The 14640-nt window shown below is 55.1% G+C and overlaps 2 protein-coding genes across 14 annotated transcripts in view; one reads left to right on the forward strand and one right to left on the reverse strand.

Annotated features, from left to right (window-relative positions):
• Positions 1–10094, forward strand: part of Tnxb (tenascin XB) — a 65424-nt gene extending 55330 nt beyond the window's left edge. For 10 of the 13 annotated variants that reach the window (XM_078020254.1, XM_078020256.1, XM_078020257.1 and 7 more), the window contains 15 exons: positions 879–1196; positions 1525–1875; positions 2427–2714; positions 3117–3395; positions 4824–5111; positions 6022–6330; positions 6586–6921; positions 7135–7836; positions 7927–8070; positions 8164–8294; positions 8413–8545; positions 8622–8773; positions 8885–8981; positions 9071–9232; positions 9307–9854. In XM_078020254.1, coding sequence (XP_077876380.1) covers positions 879–1196; positions 1525–1875; positions 2427–2714; positions 3117–3395; positions 4824–5111; positions 6022–6330; positions 6586–6921; positions 7135–7836; positions 7927–8070; positions 8164–8294; positions 8413–8545; positions 8622–8773; positions 8885–8981; positions 9071–9232; positions 9307–9527 — 3911 coding nt within the window. In that variant the 3' untranslated portion in view covers positions 9528–9854. Of the gene's footprint in view, positions 1–878; positions 1197–1524; positions 1876–2426; positions 2715–3116; positions 3396–4823; positions 5112–6021; positions 6331–6585; positions 6922–7134; positions 7837–7926; positions 8071–8163; positions 8295–8412; positions 8546–8621; positions 8774–8884; positions 8982–9070; positions 9233–9306 lie in introns of all 13 variants that reach the window. The other 3 variants (XM_078020258.1, XM_078020249.1, XM_078020248.1) reach the window with 3 other exon arrangements.
• On the reverse strand, positions 9601–12696 carry Cyp21a2 (cytochrome P450 family 21 subfamily A member 2). The gene is made up of 10 exons (XM_078020267.1): positions 12463–12696; positions 12292–12381; positions 12024–12178; positions 11818–11913; positions 11620–11721; positions 11437–11523; positions 11087–11287; positions 10688–10866; positions 10506–10609; positions 9601–10382 (listed from the first exon to the last, which is right to left on the reverse strand). The coding sequence occupies exons 1-10, from the start codon at positions 12662–12664 to the stop codon at positions 10120–10122; spliced, it is 1479 nt and encodes a 492-aa protein (XP_077876393.1). The 5' UTR covers positions 12665–12696; the 3' UTR covers positions 9601–10119.
• Between the last annotated feature and the right edge of the window lie 1944 nt (positions 12697–14640).

Here is a 14640-nt window from a genome sequence, read left to right on the forward strand (position 1 = left end):
GTAGAGGGGGATGAGTCTGAATGAGGCAGGGAATCCCAAGCTAACATGCCTACAGGGAGCTGAAACTTATCAGGCATTAGCCTGGCAACAGCTTTAGAAAGTGGGTATCAGGTAAATGTCCCAACTGGTGCAGAGACCATGAGGATAGAGAGAGCATGGCACACAAGAGAGTATTTTGTAAGATGTCTTCAAGGTACAGGGATGGCCCTGAGGTGTGGGTGGAGAGATGGGAGAAGCTTAGGAGGCCTGAGGGGTATGGTTGCCCAGTTCTCTGCCGAATGTTGGCATCTGATGTGAACATACCAAGCTCAGGCCATGTTAAATATGGCGAGTGCAGGTGAGCCCAGAGTCAGGAAGGGGAGTAGGGAGGAAACAATCCAAGTGAGAAGAGACAGTGGCCACCCCAGGGCCTGCAGCTAGAGGAACTTAGGAAGGAGTCTGGGACAGTCTGAGCCACTCGTGTGATGGCAGCTGGGAGAGGGACAGGTCCAGGGCACTCCCCAGTTTCTGGCTTGGGTGGAGTGTTCTGAGGCTCTTTGGGAGCAAAGACCTGATCCAGGCAGATGAGGAGGCAGCCAGGAGACCCCAGTGGAGGGAGGCCCAGTGTACAGTGACCAAGTGGGCCCTTCTCAAGAGGCAGGTGCTGGAGGAAGGAGAAGTTATGTGGGTGTTGATAGATGGTAGCAGTTGATAGATGGTGGGTGAGGGCTAGGAACGGGGATGTGGAAGGAGCAGGAAGGGGGGACATGTCAGTGGTGCCTTGGACAGCATCACTCTGCTCCTTGGTGCTTTATTTGTTGTAAGTGCTGCTTTGGTTGCTGAACTAAGACAGCTGAGGAGATCTCACTGTCCCTGTATGTGTGTGTGTCCCTCTGCAGAGGATGAAGCAATGACCACGCAAGTAACACCCACCACAACCCCCGAGCCTCCTCTCAGGCCACGCCTAGGGCAGCTGACTGTGACAGATTCTACCCCTGACTCCCTGAGCCTCTCCTGGACAGTCCCTGAAGGACAGTTTGACCATTTCCTGGTCCAGTACAAGAATGGGGACGGGCAGCCCAAGGTGGTGCGGGTGCCAGGACATGAGGACGAGGTCACCATCTCAGGGCTGGAGCCAGACCACAAGTACAAGATGCACCTGTATGGCTTCCACAGTGGCCAGCGCACAGGCCCCGTCTCTGTCATTGGGGTGACAAGTGAGTAGATGCTGGGAGCCCCAGGGTGGGACCCAGTGGGAGGTTGACTCTAACTCTTGGGTAACAGCTGAGCAAGGAACAGTTGTTCTGGGCAGGGAAGGACCACAGGGACTTGTGCTGTCCTGGGAGCTGCCCCCAGTTCCATCCAGCTGACCTTGAGCTTGGGCATGCAGCTGAGCAGGGCCTCTCAGCCCCAAGGATGAACTTGGACTTGTCTAAACTGACCTCAGTACCCCCAGTGGTGGCCATGGCTTCTCTCTCTTTCTCCCCAAGACCTGAATGCATCTCCTAGAGAACCTGCTTCACCTTCTCTGTCTCTCCTTCTCAGCTGCAGTGGAGGAGACCCCCAGCCCCACAGAGGTGGAGGAGACCCCCACGCCCACAGAACCCAGCACAGAGGCCCCAGAGTCCACTGAGGAGCCACTCCTGGGGGAGCTGACAGTGACAGGCGCCTCCCCTGACTCCCTGAGCCTCTCCTGGACTGTGCCCCAGGGCCACTTTGACTCCTTCACCATCCAGTACAAGGACAGGGATGGGCAGCCCCAGGTGGTACGAGTTGGAGGAGAGGAGAGAGAGGCCACTGTGGGGGACCTGGAGCCTGGACGCAAGTACAAGATGCACCTGTATGGACTCCACCAGGGCCACCGCGTGGGTCCTGCATCTGCTGTCGGGGTGACCTGTAAGTAAGGGGCGGGCCCTTCACTCTGGGGTCCCTCTGTCTTTTTCTTTTTTCTTTTTTGGATATCAACACTGGACCTCTTGGTTCCTATTTTCTTAAATATTACTAATGATGTTGCTTGTCCTTGAATTGAATATTATTTATCACTTCATTTGTGGTGAAATGGGCATGTGGTCCATGCCCCATTTATTGTGGCTTCCCTCCTCCCACCATTATCCAGAACTTCTAAGTCACTCTATTTCTCATTAACTGCACCCTCAGGTTCCATGACTGGATATTTTATTGACTCCAAATGTGCTCCAGGTTTGGACTGTATAGATTTGAATCTGCCTCCAAGTGTACTAACTGATTTTGCAAGCTTTTCTTAACCCCTGTGGCCTCAGATCCTGCAGTATGGGGTGGTAATTTTATTAGCACTTTGTTGGAAGTTAGGTGCACTCTCAGGTGTGAACTGCTTACAGCAAAGCCTGGGATACAGGGAAGAGTTTATGGGGAAAGTCTCCCTTGAGCAGTTCCTGCCTCTATCCTCAGCCTCTTCTGCTCTCTTCCAGCCTCCCTCCCTACCCAGACTCCTGTGGAGCCCCACCTTGGGGACCTGGCTGTGGCAGCTGTGACCTTGGACACTGTGCACCTCTCATGGACCGTGGCCCAGGGTCCCTTTGACTCCTTCCTGGTCCAGTACAAGGATGCACAGGGGCAGCTCCAGGCAGTTCCCGTGAATAGAGACCTCCGTGAGGTTACTGTCTCGGGTCTGGACCCGGCCCGCAAGTACAGGTTCTTGCTCTTTGGACTCCTGGATGGGAAGCGCCATGGCCCAGTCTCTGTGGATGCCAAGACCCGTGAGTGCAGGACAGAGGCCACCTTTGTCTCTGGAGCTTGTGGCCTGCTCCGCCCCCTTGTGGTGACTGTTGGGATTTCATATTTCTGTGCCTCACACTCCAGACCTTAGGACCTCAGGACCCATTTATTTATCAGGTTTATTGAAATCCAGACCCTGAGCTTCTCTTCCCCCATCCCATTCCCATCCTTATCCCTACCCTGCTTACATCCCACTCCAGGAGACCCTTAGTTTCTTTGCTGACTTTTTTTTTTTTTTTGCAGTGCTTTTATACCTATTCCTGGTCCATTTGCTCCCTCATGTCCTCCATAACCATAGAACATAGCACACACACACACCCAGCAGTCTCTCTGCTTCCATCTCTGTGGCCATCACTCTCCATACAGCTCCCTCTCTTTTCCAGTCCCAGACAAGAAACCCTCTCCCCGCCTGGGAGAGCTGACAGTGACAGATGTGACCCCTGACTCCATGGGCCTCTCGTGGACGGTCCCTGAAGGCGAATTTGACTCCTTTGTGATCCAGTACAAGGACAGGGATGGGCAGCCCCAGGTGGTTCCTGTGGCCGCAGACCAGCGTAAGGTTACCATCCCCAGCCTGGAGCCAAATAGGAAATACAAGTTCCTACTGTATGGCCTGGCAGGCAGGAAGCGGCTGGGCCCCCTCTCTGCTGATGGCACCACAGGTAAGCAAGCCCCTGGCCCTGCCTCCTGCCCTTTCCAGAGCTGCCTCTTATTTGAGAGCCCAGAGTTGACAGCATGGCCTTCCCAGGAAATATATTCTCTCTTCAGCCTGGGCATAGCAACCATAACACCAAAAGAAAGTCCCTACTGTGTGCTAAACACAATTGTGAGCATTTCATATGCACTATTACCTTCATTCATAAACTGCTGCTGAAGGATTAAGAAGTAGGCTTTGGGCCGACCTGTGTTCAGATTCCAACTTCAGCCCTCTCCAGCCATGTGGCCATGGACATTGGCTTCCTCAACTGCATGATGGTGATGAATAATCCCCACTGGCACTCAGTTTGCCCATCCTTCTTCTTCCAATCCCAACCCTGAGGCAAGAGGTGGAAAGTAAGGGAGGGCTTGGCTGAAGAAAGACTGGAAAAATCTGGTATCCTTGAGCCCATGACTCAGCCCCCTGAGAAAAGGGTGGAGTGGGTCACTGACCCTTACCCACTCCCAGGACCCTGAGTCACCCTGTCCAGCCAGTCAGGGCTTGGGGCCCCACACTCCATTATTATTTTTTGGGGGGCGGGTACGGGGGATTGAACTCAGGGGCACTCAATCATTGAGCCACATGTCCAGCACTATTTTGTATTTTATTTAGAGATAGGGTCTCACTGAGTTGCTTAGTGCCTCACTGTTGCTGAGGCTGGCTTTGAACTCATGATCCTCTTACCTCAGCCTTCTTTGCTGCTGGGCTTATAGGCATGTGCCATTGTGCCCAACCAGACTCCATTTTTCTTTACCCCAAACTCTCACTTGGACACTACATATAGGTTCCTCTGATCTCTATCAACAGCCATCCCCATATGGGAGAGTTTCCTTTTCTCTGTTCTTTGTTCTTCCAGCTCTGCCCTACCCCAGCTGCCCTGGTCCAGTAGGATTAGTTTGGGACTGGGGAAGCAGGTGGGGGGATGGTTCAGGCTAATGGCCATGGCAGGACATAAGGCTGAGCAGTGATAGAAGCTGTGAGCTGCCTGGCTGCCTAACCCAGGTCTCCCACATGGGGGTGTCTGACAATCCAGACACCCTCTGAGAGTCTCTCAGCTCTCAGAGGCTGACCACAGCCCTGCTCAGAGGCTAGAGGTCAGAGGAAATTAAGGTCCCCCTCTGTACCACCCTTCTCTGGTGAGATGATCTTTTATGTTTACTGTCCCCTTGAACACAGCAGGGAGGGAGCAGAGATGGGAAGCGGGGTGGGCAGTGGCCTCCAGAGGGAGGACAGGGCTGCTATCCCTCATCCTGCAGAGCAGGCCTATTCATCCTTAGGTGGCTGTTGCAGAGACCACCTGGGGACCTTTCCAAGACCCTTATACCTCCCAGGAGTTGCCAGGGCTTGGGGTCAGGCAGGTCTTAACAAGGATTCTCCCTTATGCTCTCCACAGCTGCCCTGGAGAAAACCCAGCAGCCCCCACCACGCCTAGGGGAACTAGCAGTGACTGAGGAGACCTCAGACTCCCTGCGCCTGTCCTGGACTGTGGCCCAGGGCCCCTTTGACTCCTTCCTAGTCCAGTATAAGGACACCAACGGGCAATCCCAGGCAGTGCCTGTGGCCGCAGACCAGCTTGAAGTCACCATAGAGGGCCTGAAACCTGGCAGGAAATACAAGTTTCTGCTCTATGGACTAGTTGGAGGAAAGCGTGTGGGCCCAGTCTCCATCCTGGGAATGACAGGTGAGGCCTAAGGCTGTCCTGCTTGGCACTAGCAGGTAGCTTCCTTGCACCTTTGTGCTAAAGACTGACAGGAGTGGACAGGCCAGGAGAGGGAGCCTTGACCAGGGCCCAAGGAAAAGGAAAGTTTGCCACTAAGTCAGGCTGCCATTGATTACAGAGTTAGACAAAAGCGGAGCCAGGACAGGCGAGAAGGAAAGGTCTTGGTGGTGGTTCCCTTACTTGCTGACCCCAGTTTTTGCTCCATCATGTGGCTTCCCCCCACTACTCTGTTGGGGTATCTGTTAACCTCCAGACTGGGGCAAACTTTCCTGCCATGGATGAGGCAGGAGCATTTCCTCAAATGGAAAATCACTGGGAAACACAACAGATGAGGGACACAGAAGCCAGTAGATGTGACTGCATTTGTGGGGCAGGCTCCTCTTCCAGAGGTCACTGACATCCACATCAGGTCTGCCAGGTTAGAGGCAGCTGGTTATAGACTGGCCTATCACAGCCCGGCCCACCCTCAGCTGTTCTCAGAAAGAATACCATGTGTCCCAAGCCCCAAGCCCCATGATTGCCAGGCAGTCAGTACAGGGTGGAGCCTGTGCAGACAGCTAGAGGAGAGGCTGGATGGGATTGGGTAGGGAAGGGGAAAATACGTACTTGATCCAGACACAGCACAGGATACTTGGAAAGAGGATGAGGTCACAACAGCTTTCCAATCAGGGAACAAGCCTCAGGCATGTCAGGAATAAGTCAGATTTAAGAGATAGAAAGTCCTAGAAGAATTTAGCCCCTCTCTTCTCTCTACCTGATAGCCTAATCAGAACTATAAAGTCCCCACCCCGGCCTTGGGCCAGCAAGATGGAAAAAGCAGAGCCCCGTGGCACTTCCACTTAACTTCTTCTCTGGGCTCCCCCCCCCACAGCCCCAGAAGAGGACACACCAGCCCCAGAAGCCCCTGAGCCCTCTGAAGCACCGAACCTGGGAGTGCTGGCTGTGACTGAGGCAACCCCAGACTCACTGCGCCTGTCATGGAGTGTGGTCCAGGGCCCCTTTGACTCCTTTGTGGTCCAGTATCTGGACACAGATGGGCAGCCCCAGGCCCTGCTTGTGGATGGTGATCAGAACAAGGTCCTCATCTCAGGCCTGGAGCCCAACACCTCTTACCAGTTCTCCCTCTATGGTCTCCATGAAGGGATGCGTCGAGGGCCCATCTCCACAGAGGGCACCACAGGTGGGCCAGGCCTGGGTTGAGCCCGGTAAGGGGGCCCCCAGAAATGGGGATCACTTGAGGGCTTGAGGTGGTGCCCAGGAGAAGGCAGGCCAATGGACTCTAGGGCAGCTCTTTGCTCTGCTCCTACTCACAGCCACTAAAGGAGTCCTTTACCAGCTCTACTGTTGTCAGAGAAATATGCCAGGGCAGTGGCAGAAGGCCACTGGGCTGGTGTGTATCTGTCTCCAACCTTTCTTTCCCATCTGTTCCTCCCAGGGCCTCCTCCTGCTGGTCTGACCCCAGGAGACCCAGGGCCCCGACTGTCTCATCTGTCAGTGACTGATGTGACCACCAGTTCGCTACGGCTCAACTGGGAGGCCCCACTTGGAGCCTTTGATTCCTTCCTACTCCGCTTTGGGGTTCCATCACCAAGCACCCTGGAGCCACGTCCACGTCCTCTGCTACAACGGGAACTGATGGTGCCTGGGACAAGGCGCTCAGCGGTGCTCCGAGACCTGCGCCCTGGGACCCTGTACAGCCTTACTCTCTATGGGCTACGAGGGCCTCACAAGGCTGACAGCATCCAAGGCACTGCCCGGACCCTCAGCCCAAGTAAGGCCCCATTTGGGGCACCCACTAAAATGGACCTGGTACCTCAGCCAGAGGGAGGCTGGGGAGTGCGTAGGAGGTATGGAGGATTCTTGAGAGCAATTTCCATTCCTAAGAAAAGGTGTGGTGGGCACTTCTGGAGCCAGGAGGCCCAGGAGAAAGGGAGGGAACCTCCCTGCCCCTGCCCTCACCATCATCCTTTGATCCCATCCTCAGTTCTGGAGAGTCCACGTGACCTCCAATTCAGCGAAATTGGGGAGACCTCAGCCATGGTCAGCTGGGTGCCACCACCATCCAGGGTGGACAGCTTCAAAGTTTCCTACCAGTTGGCAGATGGAGGTAACGCTTTTCTGCCCATGTCCTCATCTGCTCTCTCATCTCTCCTGCCCCTGTCCTCTGTCCACCCCCAGTTGCTATGGAGTTCCCTGGGTAACCTCCTAGCCCCCAATATGTTTTCAGGGGAGCCGCAGAGTGTGCAGGTGGATGGCCGGGCCCAGACCCAGAAAATTCAGGGGCTGATCCCAGGTGCTCGCTACGAGGTGACAGTGGTCTCTGTCCGCGGCTTTGAGGAGAGTGAGCCTCTCACAGGCTTCCTCACCACTGGTGAGAGGGACTGGGCCAGCGCAGCAGGTGGAGGGAGAGAAAATGAGGGTGTGGGCAGGAGCCTGGAAGGAACCCAAGGGGAAGGGAGGGGAGGCACTGGAGCTCTGACTGTGGACAAGGGAGTAGCCAGTGAGCTCGGGAAGGTTAGGAGTAGGGACAGTGCTGGAGACCCCCTGAGCCCTTCCCTTCTCCCAGTTCCTGATGGCCCCACTGAGCTGCGTGCACTGAACTTGACTGAAGGATCCACTCTGCTGCACTGGAAGCCCCCCCAGAACCCCGTGGACAAATACAACGTCCAGGTTACAGCCCCAGGGGGTGAGCAGAGCTGAAGACTCCCTCTACATGGGATTGCTGGAGGTAGGAGAGCAGAGAGTGGCAGGAGCTGACACCCACCCCCATTCCCAGCCCCATCTCTGCAGGACTCCGCCCCCGGCAGTGCTGTGGACTACCCCCTGCGCGACCTGGTACTCCACACCAACTACACTGCCACTGTGCGCGGCCTCCGGGGACCCAACTTTACCTCCCCAGCCAGCATCACCTTCACCACAGGTACAGCCTGGGGTATGTGAAATGGGTAAGGAGAAGGGCAAAGGAACCGGGCAGGCCTCATCCCCATTATCTCTTCCCATCTTCCCCTCCCAGGGTTGAAGGCTCCCCTGGACTTGGAAACCAAGGAAGTGACTCCCCGAACAGCGTTGCTCACTTGGACTGAGCCCCAAGTCCTACCCACAGGCTACCTGCTCAGCTTTGACACCCCTGGTGGACAGACTCAGGTGCCTGCACCCCTACTCTATTAGCTACCTCCTCTCCCTGGATTGATTCGGAGGTGCTGGCTCTGGCTTCCTCAGGAGGTCTCTCCCTCCCCTGACCTATGTCTTGTCTGTCCCACAGGAGATCCTGCTCCCCTCGGGAATCACATCACACCGGCTCCTTGGCCTCTTCCCTTCTACCTACTATAATGCACGGCTCCAGGCCGTGTGGGGCCAAAGCCTCACACCACCAGTATCCACCTCCTTCACCACTGGTATCCAGAACTGGGGCCCGCACTGGGTGGGCTAAGGTTTGGAAAAAGAACAGGTTTCTCACGCTCCTCTCCACAGGTGGACTGCAGATCCCCTTCCCCAGGGACTGTGGGGAGGAGATGCAGAATGGGCCCAGCACCTCGAGAACCACCACCATCTTCCTCAATGGCAATCGCGAGCGGCCCCTGAATGTGTTTTGTGACATGGAGACTGATGGGGGCGGCTGGCTGGTGGGTGCCAGCTGGTGGCTGCCCTCCTCTTTCACACCCCAGGGATCTGTGTAGGGCAGAGACTGCTGCCCCTGAAGCCAGAGACTAATGCTGTTCCCATCTGCCTCCCAGGTGTTCCAGCGCCGCATGGACGGACAGACAGACTTCTGGAGGGATTGGGAGGATTATGCCCATGGCTTTGGGAACATCTCCAGGGAGTTCTGGCTGGGTTAGTGCCTCAGGGATTGGAGAACTAGGGAGGGGATGAAGGCCCTGTGGACATGTGGTCTCTGATGAAGTACCCACCCCTACCCCCAGGCAATGAGGCCCTGCACAGCCTGACACAAGCTGGTGATTACTCCATGCGTGTGGACCTGCGGGCTGGGGATGAGGCTGTGTTCGCCCAGTATGACTCCTTCCGAGTAGGATCAGCTGCTGAGAACTACCGCCTCCACCTGGAGGGCTACCATGGCACTGCAGGTAAGAGCAGGCCCAGGCCTGGGAGAGGGAGTGGGAAGGAGTGACCTCACCATTCCTTCCCATGCCCTGCCCAGGGGACTCCATGAGCTACCACAGTGGCAGTGTCTTTTCGGCCCGTGATCGAGACCCCAACAATTTGCTCATTTCCTGCGCTGTCTCCTACCGTGGGGCATGGTGGTACAGGAACTGCCACTATGCCAACCTCAATGGGCTCTATGGGAGCACAGTGGACCACCAGGTGAGAGGCTGGGGAGGCAGCAGGACTGCAGTGATTGGGGCTTGGTTCCTTGGGTGAAGCACAGGATGTGACAGAGTTGCTCATGCCTCAGGGCCCCATCTGTGAAATGGGATAATAATGTCAACCTTGCTGAGTTATCCCAATAAGATGATTTATTGGGTGAAAAAGGCCAGCTCAGGATTAAACCTCAGTCCTGGGCAGCTGAAGATTGCAATGGAAGCGGGGCAGGGTACCGGGAGAGTGGATAGATCTCTGGGAATCACTTCCTAAAGGGGCAGGGGTAGGGACAGATGAGATATCCAGATTTGACTCTTGACAAACTTTCCCAGGGAGTGAGCTGGTACCACTGGAAGGGCTTCGAGTTCTCTGTACCCTTTACGGAAATGAAGCTAAGACCAAGAAGCTATCGGTCTCCTGTAGGGGGAGGCTGAGCTGCTGCCCACCTCTCTCACACCCCAGTATGACTGCCGAGCACTGAGGGGTCACACCCAGAGAAGAGCCAGGGATGCCTCCACCTCCCAGCCACCAGAGGAAGCCTTCTCTGCCTGTGACCTCACAGCATCATGTTTACAGGGGGGGAGGGGGAGGGGTTTCTATGGGAGCAATAAAGGAGAAACTGAGGCACCTGGCTGGCACTGATCCTGTCCCATCACTGGCACTGGTCATGCCCTGGGGCCCCCAGGTCCCGGGGCTGCAGCCGCACCTGGAAAGGCTGCATCAGAAGGTTCACACCACTGTAGGGCTGGGGCTGCAGAGAGGGCAGGGCACCCTCAGGCAGCAGCGTGAAGGCCTGGAGCAGGTTGGCCAGCACCATGAAGAGTTCCACACGCGCCAGTGGTTCTCCTAGGCACACGCGTGCCCCACAGCCAAAGGATGTCACTTTGGGGTTCTTGCCAGGCTTCAGGAATCGGTCTGTGAGCAGATGGGTGGATGGGACAGGGAGGTTTTTAGCAGTTATGAGTCTCCTCCACCTCCTCTTCTGCCTCCTCCATTTCCTCCTTCACCTCCATGCCTGGCACCAGGCCCCCCACATACCAGGCCAGAACTCCTGTGGCCGCTCCCAGACCATCTCGTCAAGGTTGGCACCTTGGAGGTTAGGGATGATGACTGTATCCTCAGGGATGTCGTAGCCAAGGATGCTGAGGGAAGGTGGAGTTAGAGGCTGACCAAGACCCTTCTCAGGCCTTCCTCACTCATCCCTAACCCTTGGGACTCACCTGCTGGGCCGGATGGTGCGGTGGGGTAAGGCCAAGGGCACCACAGGCCGAAGGCGTAACACCTCTGAGATGGTGGCATTGAGCAAGGGCAGTCGCATTCGGTCCTTATATAGGACCTGGGAGCTTGAAGTCCCGGGCCCCAGTTGGAGATCCAGCTCCTTCTGCAGTCGATGCTGAACCTGTGAGGCAAGGGTAAGCCTGGAGACCAGGGACCAAGCTCCGCTGCTGACCTGACCTCCAGCCACTCCCTCCAGATACCTGGCTGAGCCATTGTGTTCTTTTTGATGAATGTAGCCACCCCCCCACCCCCGCCAGGGTGCAGCACTAAGAGGGAGCTGGCTTCTTCTGACCTTGGCCAAGCTGACAGGAAGGAACCTTTTGCCCGCCCCTGGCGCACACCTCAGGGTAGTGAAGCAAGAAAGCCACAGCCCAGGAGAGGGTGGTCGCTGTGGTCTCAGTGCCACCGATGAAAAGGTCCACCACGGCCATGTGCACGTGCCCTTCAAGGAGCTGTCCAGAACCACTGTCCTCTCTCGGCCGCCCCAGCTCTTGGAGCATGTAGTCTATCATGTCTCTCCACTGGCCTGTCACCAAACTCTCCTACAGAAAGTGGGGGAGTGACTGAGTTCCCAACTCAGGGAGGGATGTGTGGGGGCAGCAGGTCCAAAGGTGGACCCAGCAGTGATGCTGAGGCAGTAGCATCACCGGCCTGGGCTGAAGGGAGCCTGGTCCACTCATGTCACTCCCACCTTGTGCTGCCTCAGCTGCTGCTCTACAATTTTGTCCCTTTTTTCCATGATCTTCTTCAGCTTCCAGACCCCTGGGTTGGGGAAGAACTGGGCAAGGGTAGAAGGGGGAGGCAAGAGTGAGCTGCTGAGAAGGAGGCCTATTCCTCTAGCCCCCACCTACATGTCTGGACTCCACCTCCTCACCTTGAGGAAAGGAACCAAGTCCAAAATTTGGACGGACCAGTGGTTCCAAGCTTTCAAGACATCCTGAACACAGTTATAAATGGCATGTCCCAGGATGTCATCCTGCCAGAAACGAAGGAATACTTTCAGTTTGGGACCAAGGAAGGGTCAGGGAAGGATTGAGGGGGAGGATGGAGGGGAAGGGAGGGCAACCTTTACCTTTTTTCCAAAGGTGAGGCAGCAGATGATGTTACAGGCAAAGAAAGAAAATTCCTTCTGGATGGCCAGGGGGGCACTGGCCTGGACTCTGAGGTGCTGTGGGGGAAGAGCAGGAGCTACACAGGCTGGCAGGGGAGCAAAGGGGCACTATGAGAGAGGGGAGCATGACCCATGGGAAGGGCTGGGCTGCAGGAGCCCAGCTTCACCTCACAGAACTCCTGAGTCAGCTGCTTCAGCAGGGACTCCATGGATTCACGGACACCCAGTAGCAGGGCTGAGCGGGCAAGTTTCTTATGGGCCTTCCAGAGCAGGGAGTAGTCCCCTAGTGACAGGTCTGGATGGTTGTGAGACACCAGCTTGTCTGCAGTGGGAATCACAGGGATGGATGGTAAGAACTGACCACAGAAGCCAAGGACCTGAACTTCTCCTTCCTCCCAAGTCCCTTTCTCCCTCAAGAATGCCCCCAGCTCTTACAGGATGGTACCCGGGGTCTGCCAGCGAAGTCCGCCCACTTTCTGACCATGGCTTCCTCGATGGCCCTGGTGGAGTTCAGCACCACGACATCTGGGGGGAGCCCAAGCAGGTGTCAGGAAGGGCAGGACCCCACCTAGCCTCCTATGGGACAAGGAGGGAGTGAACGCTCACCCTGAAGCCCCAAGCGGAGCCTGTAGATGGGCCCAAGTTTCCGAGTGAGGCTGAGCAGATAGATGGGGAGGTTGGGTTGCAGAAAGTGCAGGAAGCCTGGGGCACGAGGAGGGAGGTGGAAGCCCCTGAGTTTCCTCTGGCCCCACAGCAGGCGGCTGCCAGCCAATAGTGTCAGCAGCAACAACAGCCCAAGAAACAGCATGGCTGGAGACCTATGCGAGGCCCTGTCACAACCACTTATAACTCTTGAGCCCCCGCCTTGTTGCTTGGGTCATTTTGGCAGCCTTCCAGCCCCCACCTTCAGGACCCTTCCCACTGTCCTACCCACAGAGTGACACATTCCCAGGATGGTGACAGTCTTACAGACCTTGGAGATATCACATTTCAAAGGACCTACCATCTATCAAGAAGATAGGAAGGGAAACAAAACCATGACCTTTTTCATCCAGAATCAGCTTTCCAGTTCCATGTCAGCCATGCAGGTCAATGTGTCCATCCCCAGCCCAGGCCCTCACCCTCCATACCCACCTTGGACAATTTTACTGGTTTAAATTTGTCTCCAAGAGAAAAATAACAGTCCCTGCCTACTGTGTCCCTCCAGGATTGTTTGAAGGACAAAATGAGATGAAAATAGGGTTTTCTTTGTTTTTACTTTTAGATACGGTGGCCATATGGCCTAGTTTGCCTGGGGCATCCAAATATATACCTGTAGTCCCTGCAAAACTATTAATAGAGCCTCTTGCACTATCAGAAGTGTCCAGGAGGCAAAGAATTATAGGGGTCATCATTTAGAGCACCTAACATGTAGCAGACTCTGTTCTGTGTGCTTTCCCTGTATAAAGCAACCCTTCACAGACATGCTATACATAGAACACTAGTATTGTTCCCATTTTATAGATAAGGAACCTAAGATGAGAGGCTGAGTGGCTTCCCCAAAAACCAGAACAATCAGAAAGTGGTAGAGGCAGCATTCAGGCTTGTGATCAGGCTGCATAATCTGTACCTTTAACAGCTAGTAGCATCTCTCTTTGGTCCCAAAGAAAAATAACACACCTAAACTTGTGTGTGATAATAATAAAAATTGTCATACAAATACGGAGATGTTTTGCAGAACCCAACAATAGGAAAGCAAGGAAGGGATCTCTGGTCTTGACGACCAGGAATAGGAGGCAGAAAAAAAAAATTCCTGTTGGTGGCAGTTGCCTCCTCTGTCACTCCTCCCCTCTCTCCCCTGCTGGCAGAGGAGAGACATGCTTCCAGGCAGGCAGAGAGGGGTTGCTGTTGGTGCCAGGGTCCACAGGTTACAGGGTCAGACCAAGAAGAGTGTGGATTCCCAGCATTACTGAGCATCAATACCAAAGTCCAGGAAGCAGCACAATAGCCAAAACTGACCAGGGGCTACTCCTCTTCTGGAATTGTAGTCTTAAGGGATGGATTTTCACTGGATCAAGTAACTATCAGGGACTACTTTTGTGAGAAGGTAATTGGGGGCTTAGAAAAGAGGGCTGCCTGGGAGGTGAGAGCTTAGGCTTTCCCCCAACTCCCTAGCTCTGCAGATAGCTCCTGGGACCCAGGGGGTCCCTCTCCCCTGGGGGTTTATCCAGAGCACAGGCTGTGCTGCTAGAGAGCCCCAGTTGAAATCCCAGCGGTGCCACCTACTATCTTGACCTTCCCTGCTGTTTGGGGTCCTAAAAGAGGCTCAGGCTCAGCCTGGATTCATGCCTTGTCATAAAGGGAGACTAGAAGGGTGGGACTTCTGAAGTTGGCAGTGACAGCTGCTGTCCTCTTCATGGTCGACCTCCTAGGCCCGAGCTGTGTCTTGTCACAATTGCAGCTACTGGCAAATGAGTTTATGCTGCCATCATGCAGAATGGCTTCAGGAGAGATGAAATGGCAACAAGAGGGTCACTTAAGCAGAATCCAAGAAAGTGCTGAAGTGCTAAGGAAGGTCAGAACTGCTTGATGTTGCATGGAAGAAGAGGGGTGCTCCATTTGAAAAGAGACTGATGTAGAAAGCTGACACACTGGTGGACATCTCCACCCCAACTCCAACTCCCAAATATGATGAATGACATGCACTCCTTCTCAACCTTCAGAACATAATTTCTGTGTCACCTCTTCTAGGAAGCCTTCCCTGGTCCTCTGGCACTCTCCTTTACTGGACTGGATGCCCCACAG

The sequence above is a fragment of the Ictidomys tridecemlineatus genome, chromosome 8 (genome assembly GCF_052094955.1).
Source record: "Ictidomys tridecemlineatus isolate mIctTri1 chromosome 8, mIctTri1.hap1, whole genome shotgun sequence".
Classification (NCBI taxonomy): Eukaryota; Metazoa; Chordata; class Mammalia; order Rodentia; family Sciuridae; genus Ictidomys; species Ictidomys tridecemlineatus.

Coding starts and splice junctions, on each gene's coding strand:
- Cyp21a2 (XM_078020267.1), bottom strand. CDS start 12,664: ATGCTGTTTCTTGGGCTGTTGTTGCTGCTGACACTATTGGCTGGCAGC. Junction 11,914..12,023: donor TGACTCAGGAGTTCTGTGAG/GTGAAGCTGGGC, acceptor CTTCCCCCACAG/CACCTCAGAGTCCAGGCCAG. Junction 10,610..10,687: donor CGCACCATCCGGCCCAGCAG/GTGAGTCCCAAG, acceptor ACCTTCCCTCAG/CATCCTTGGCTACGACATCC.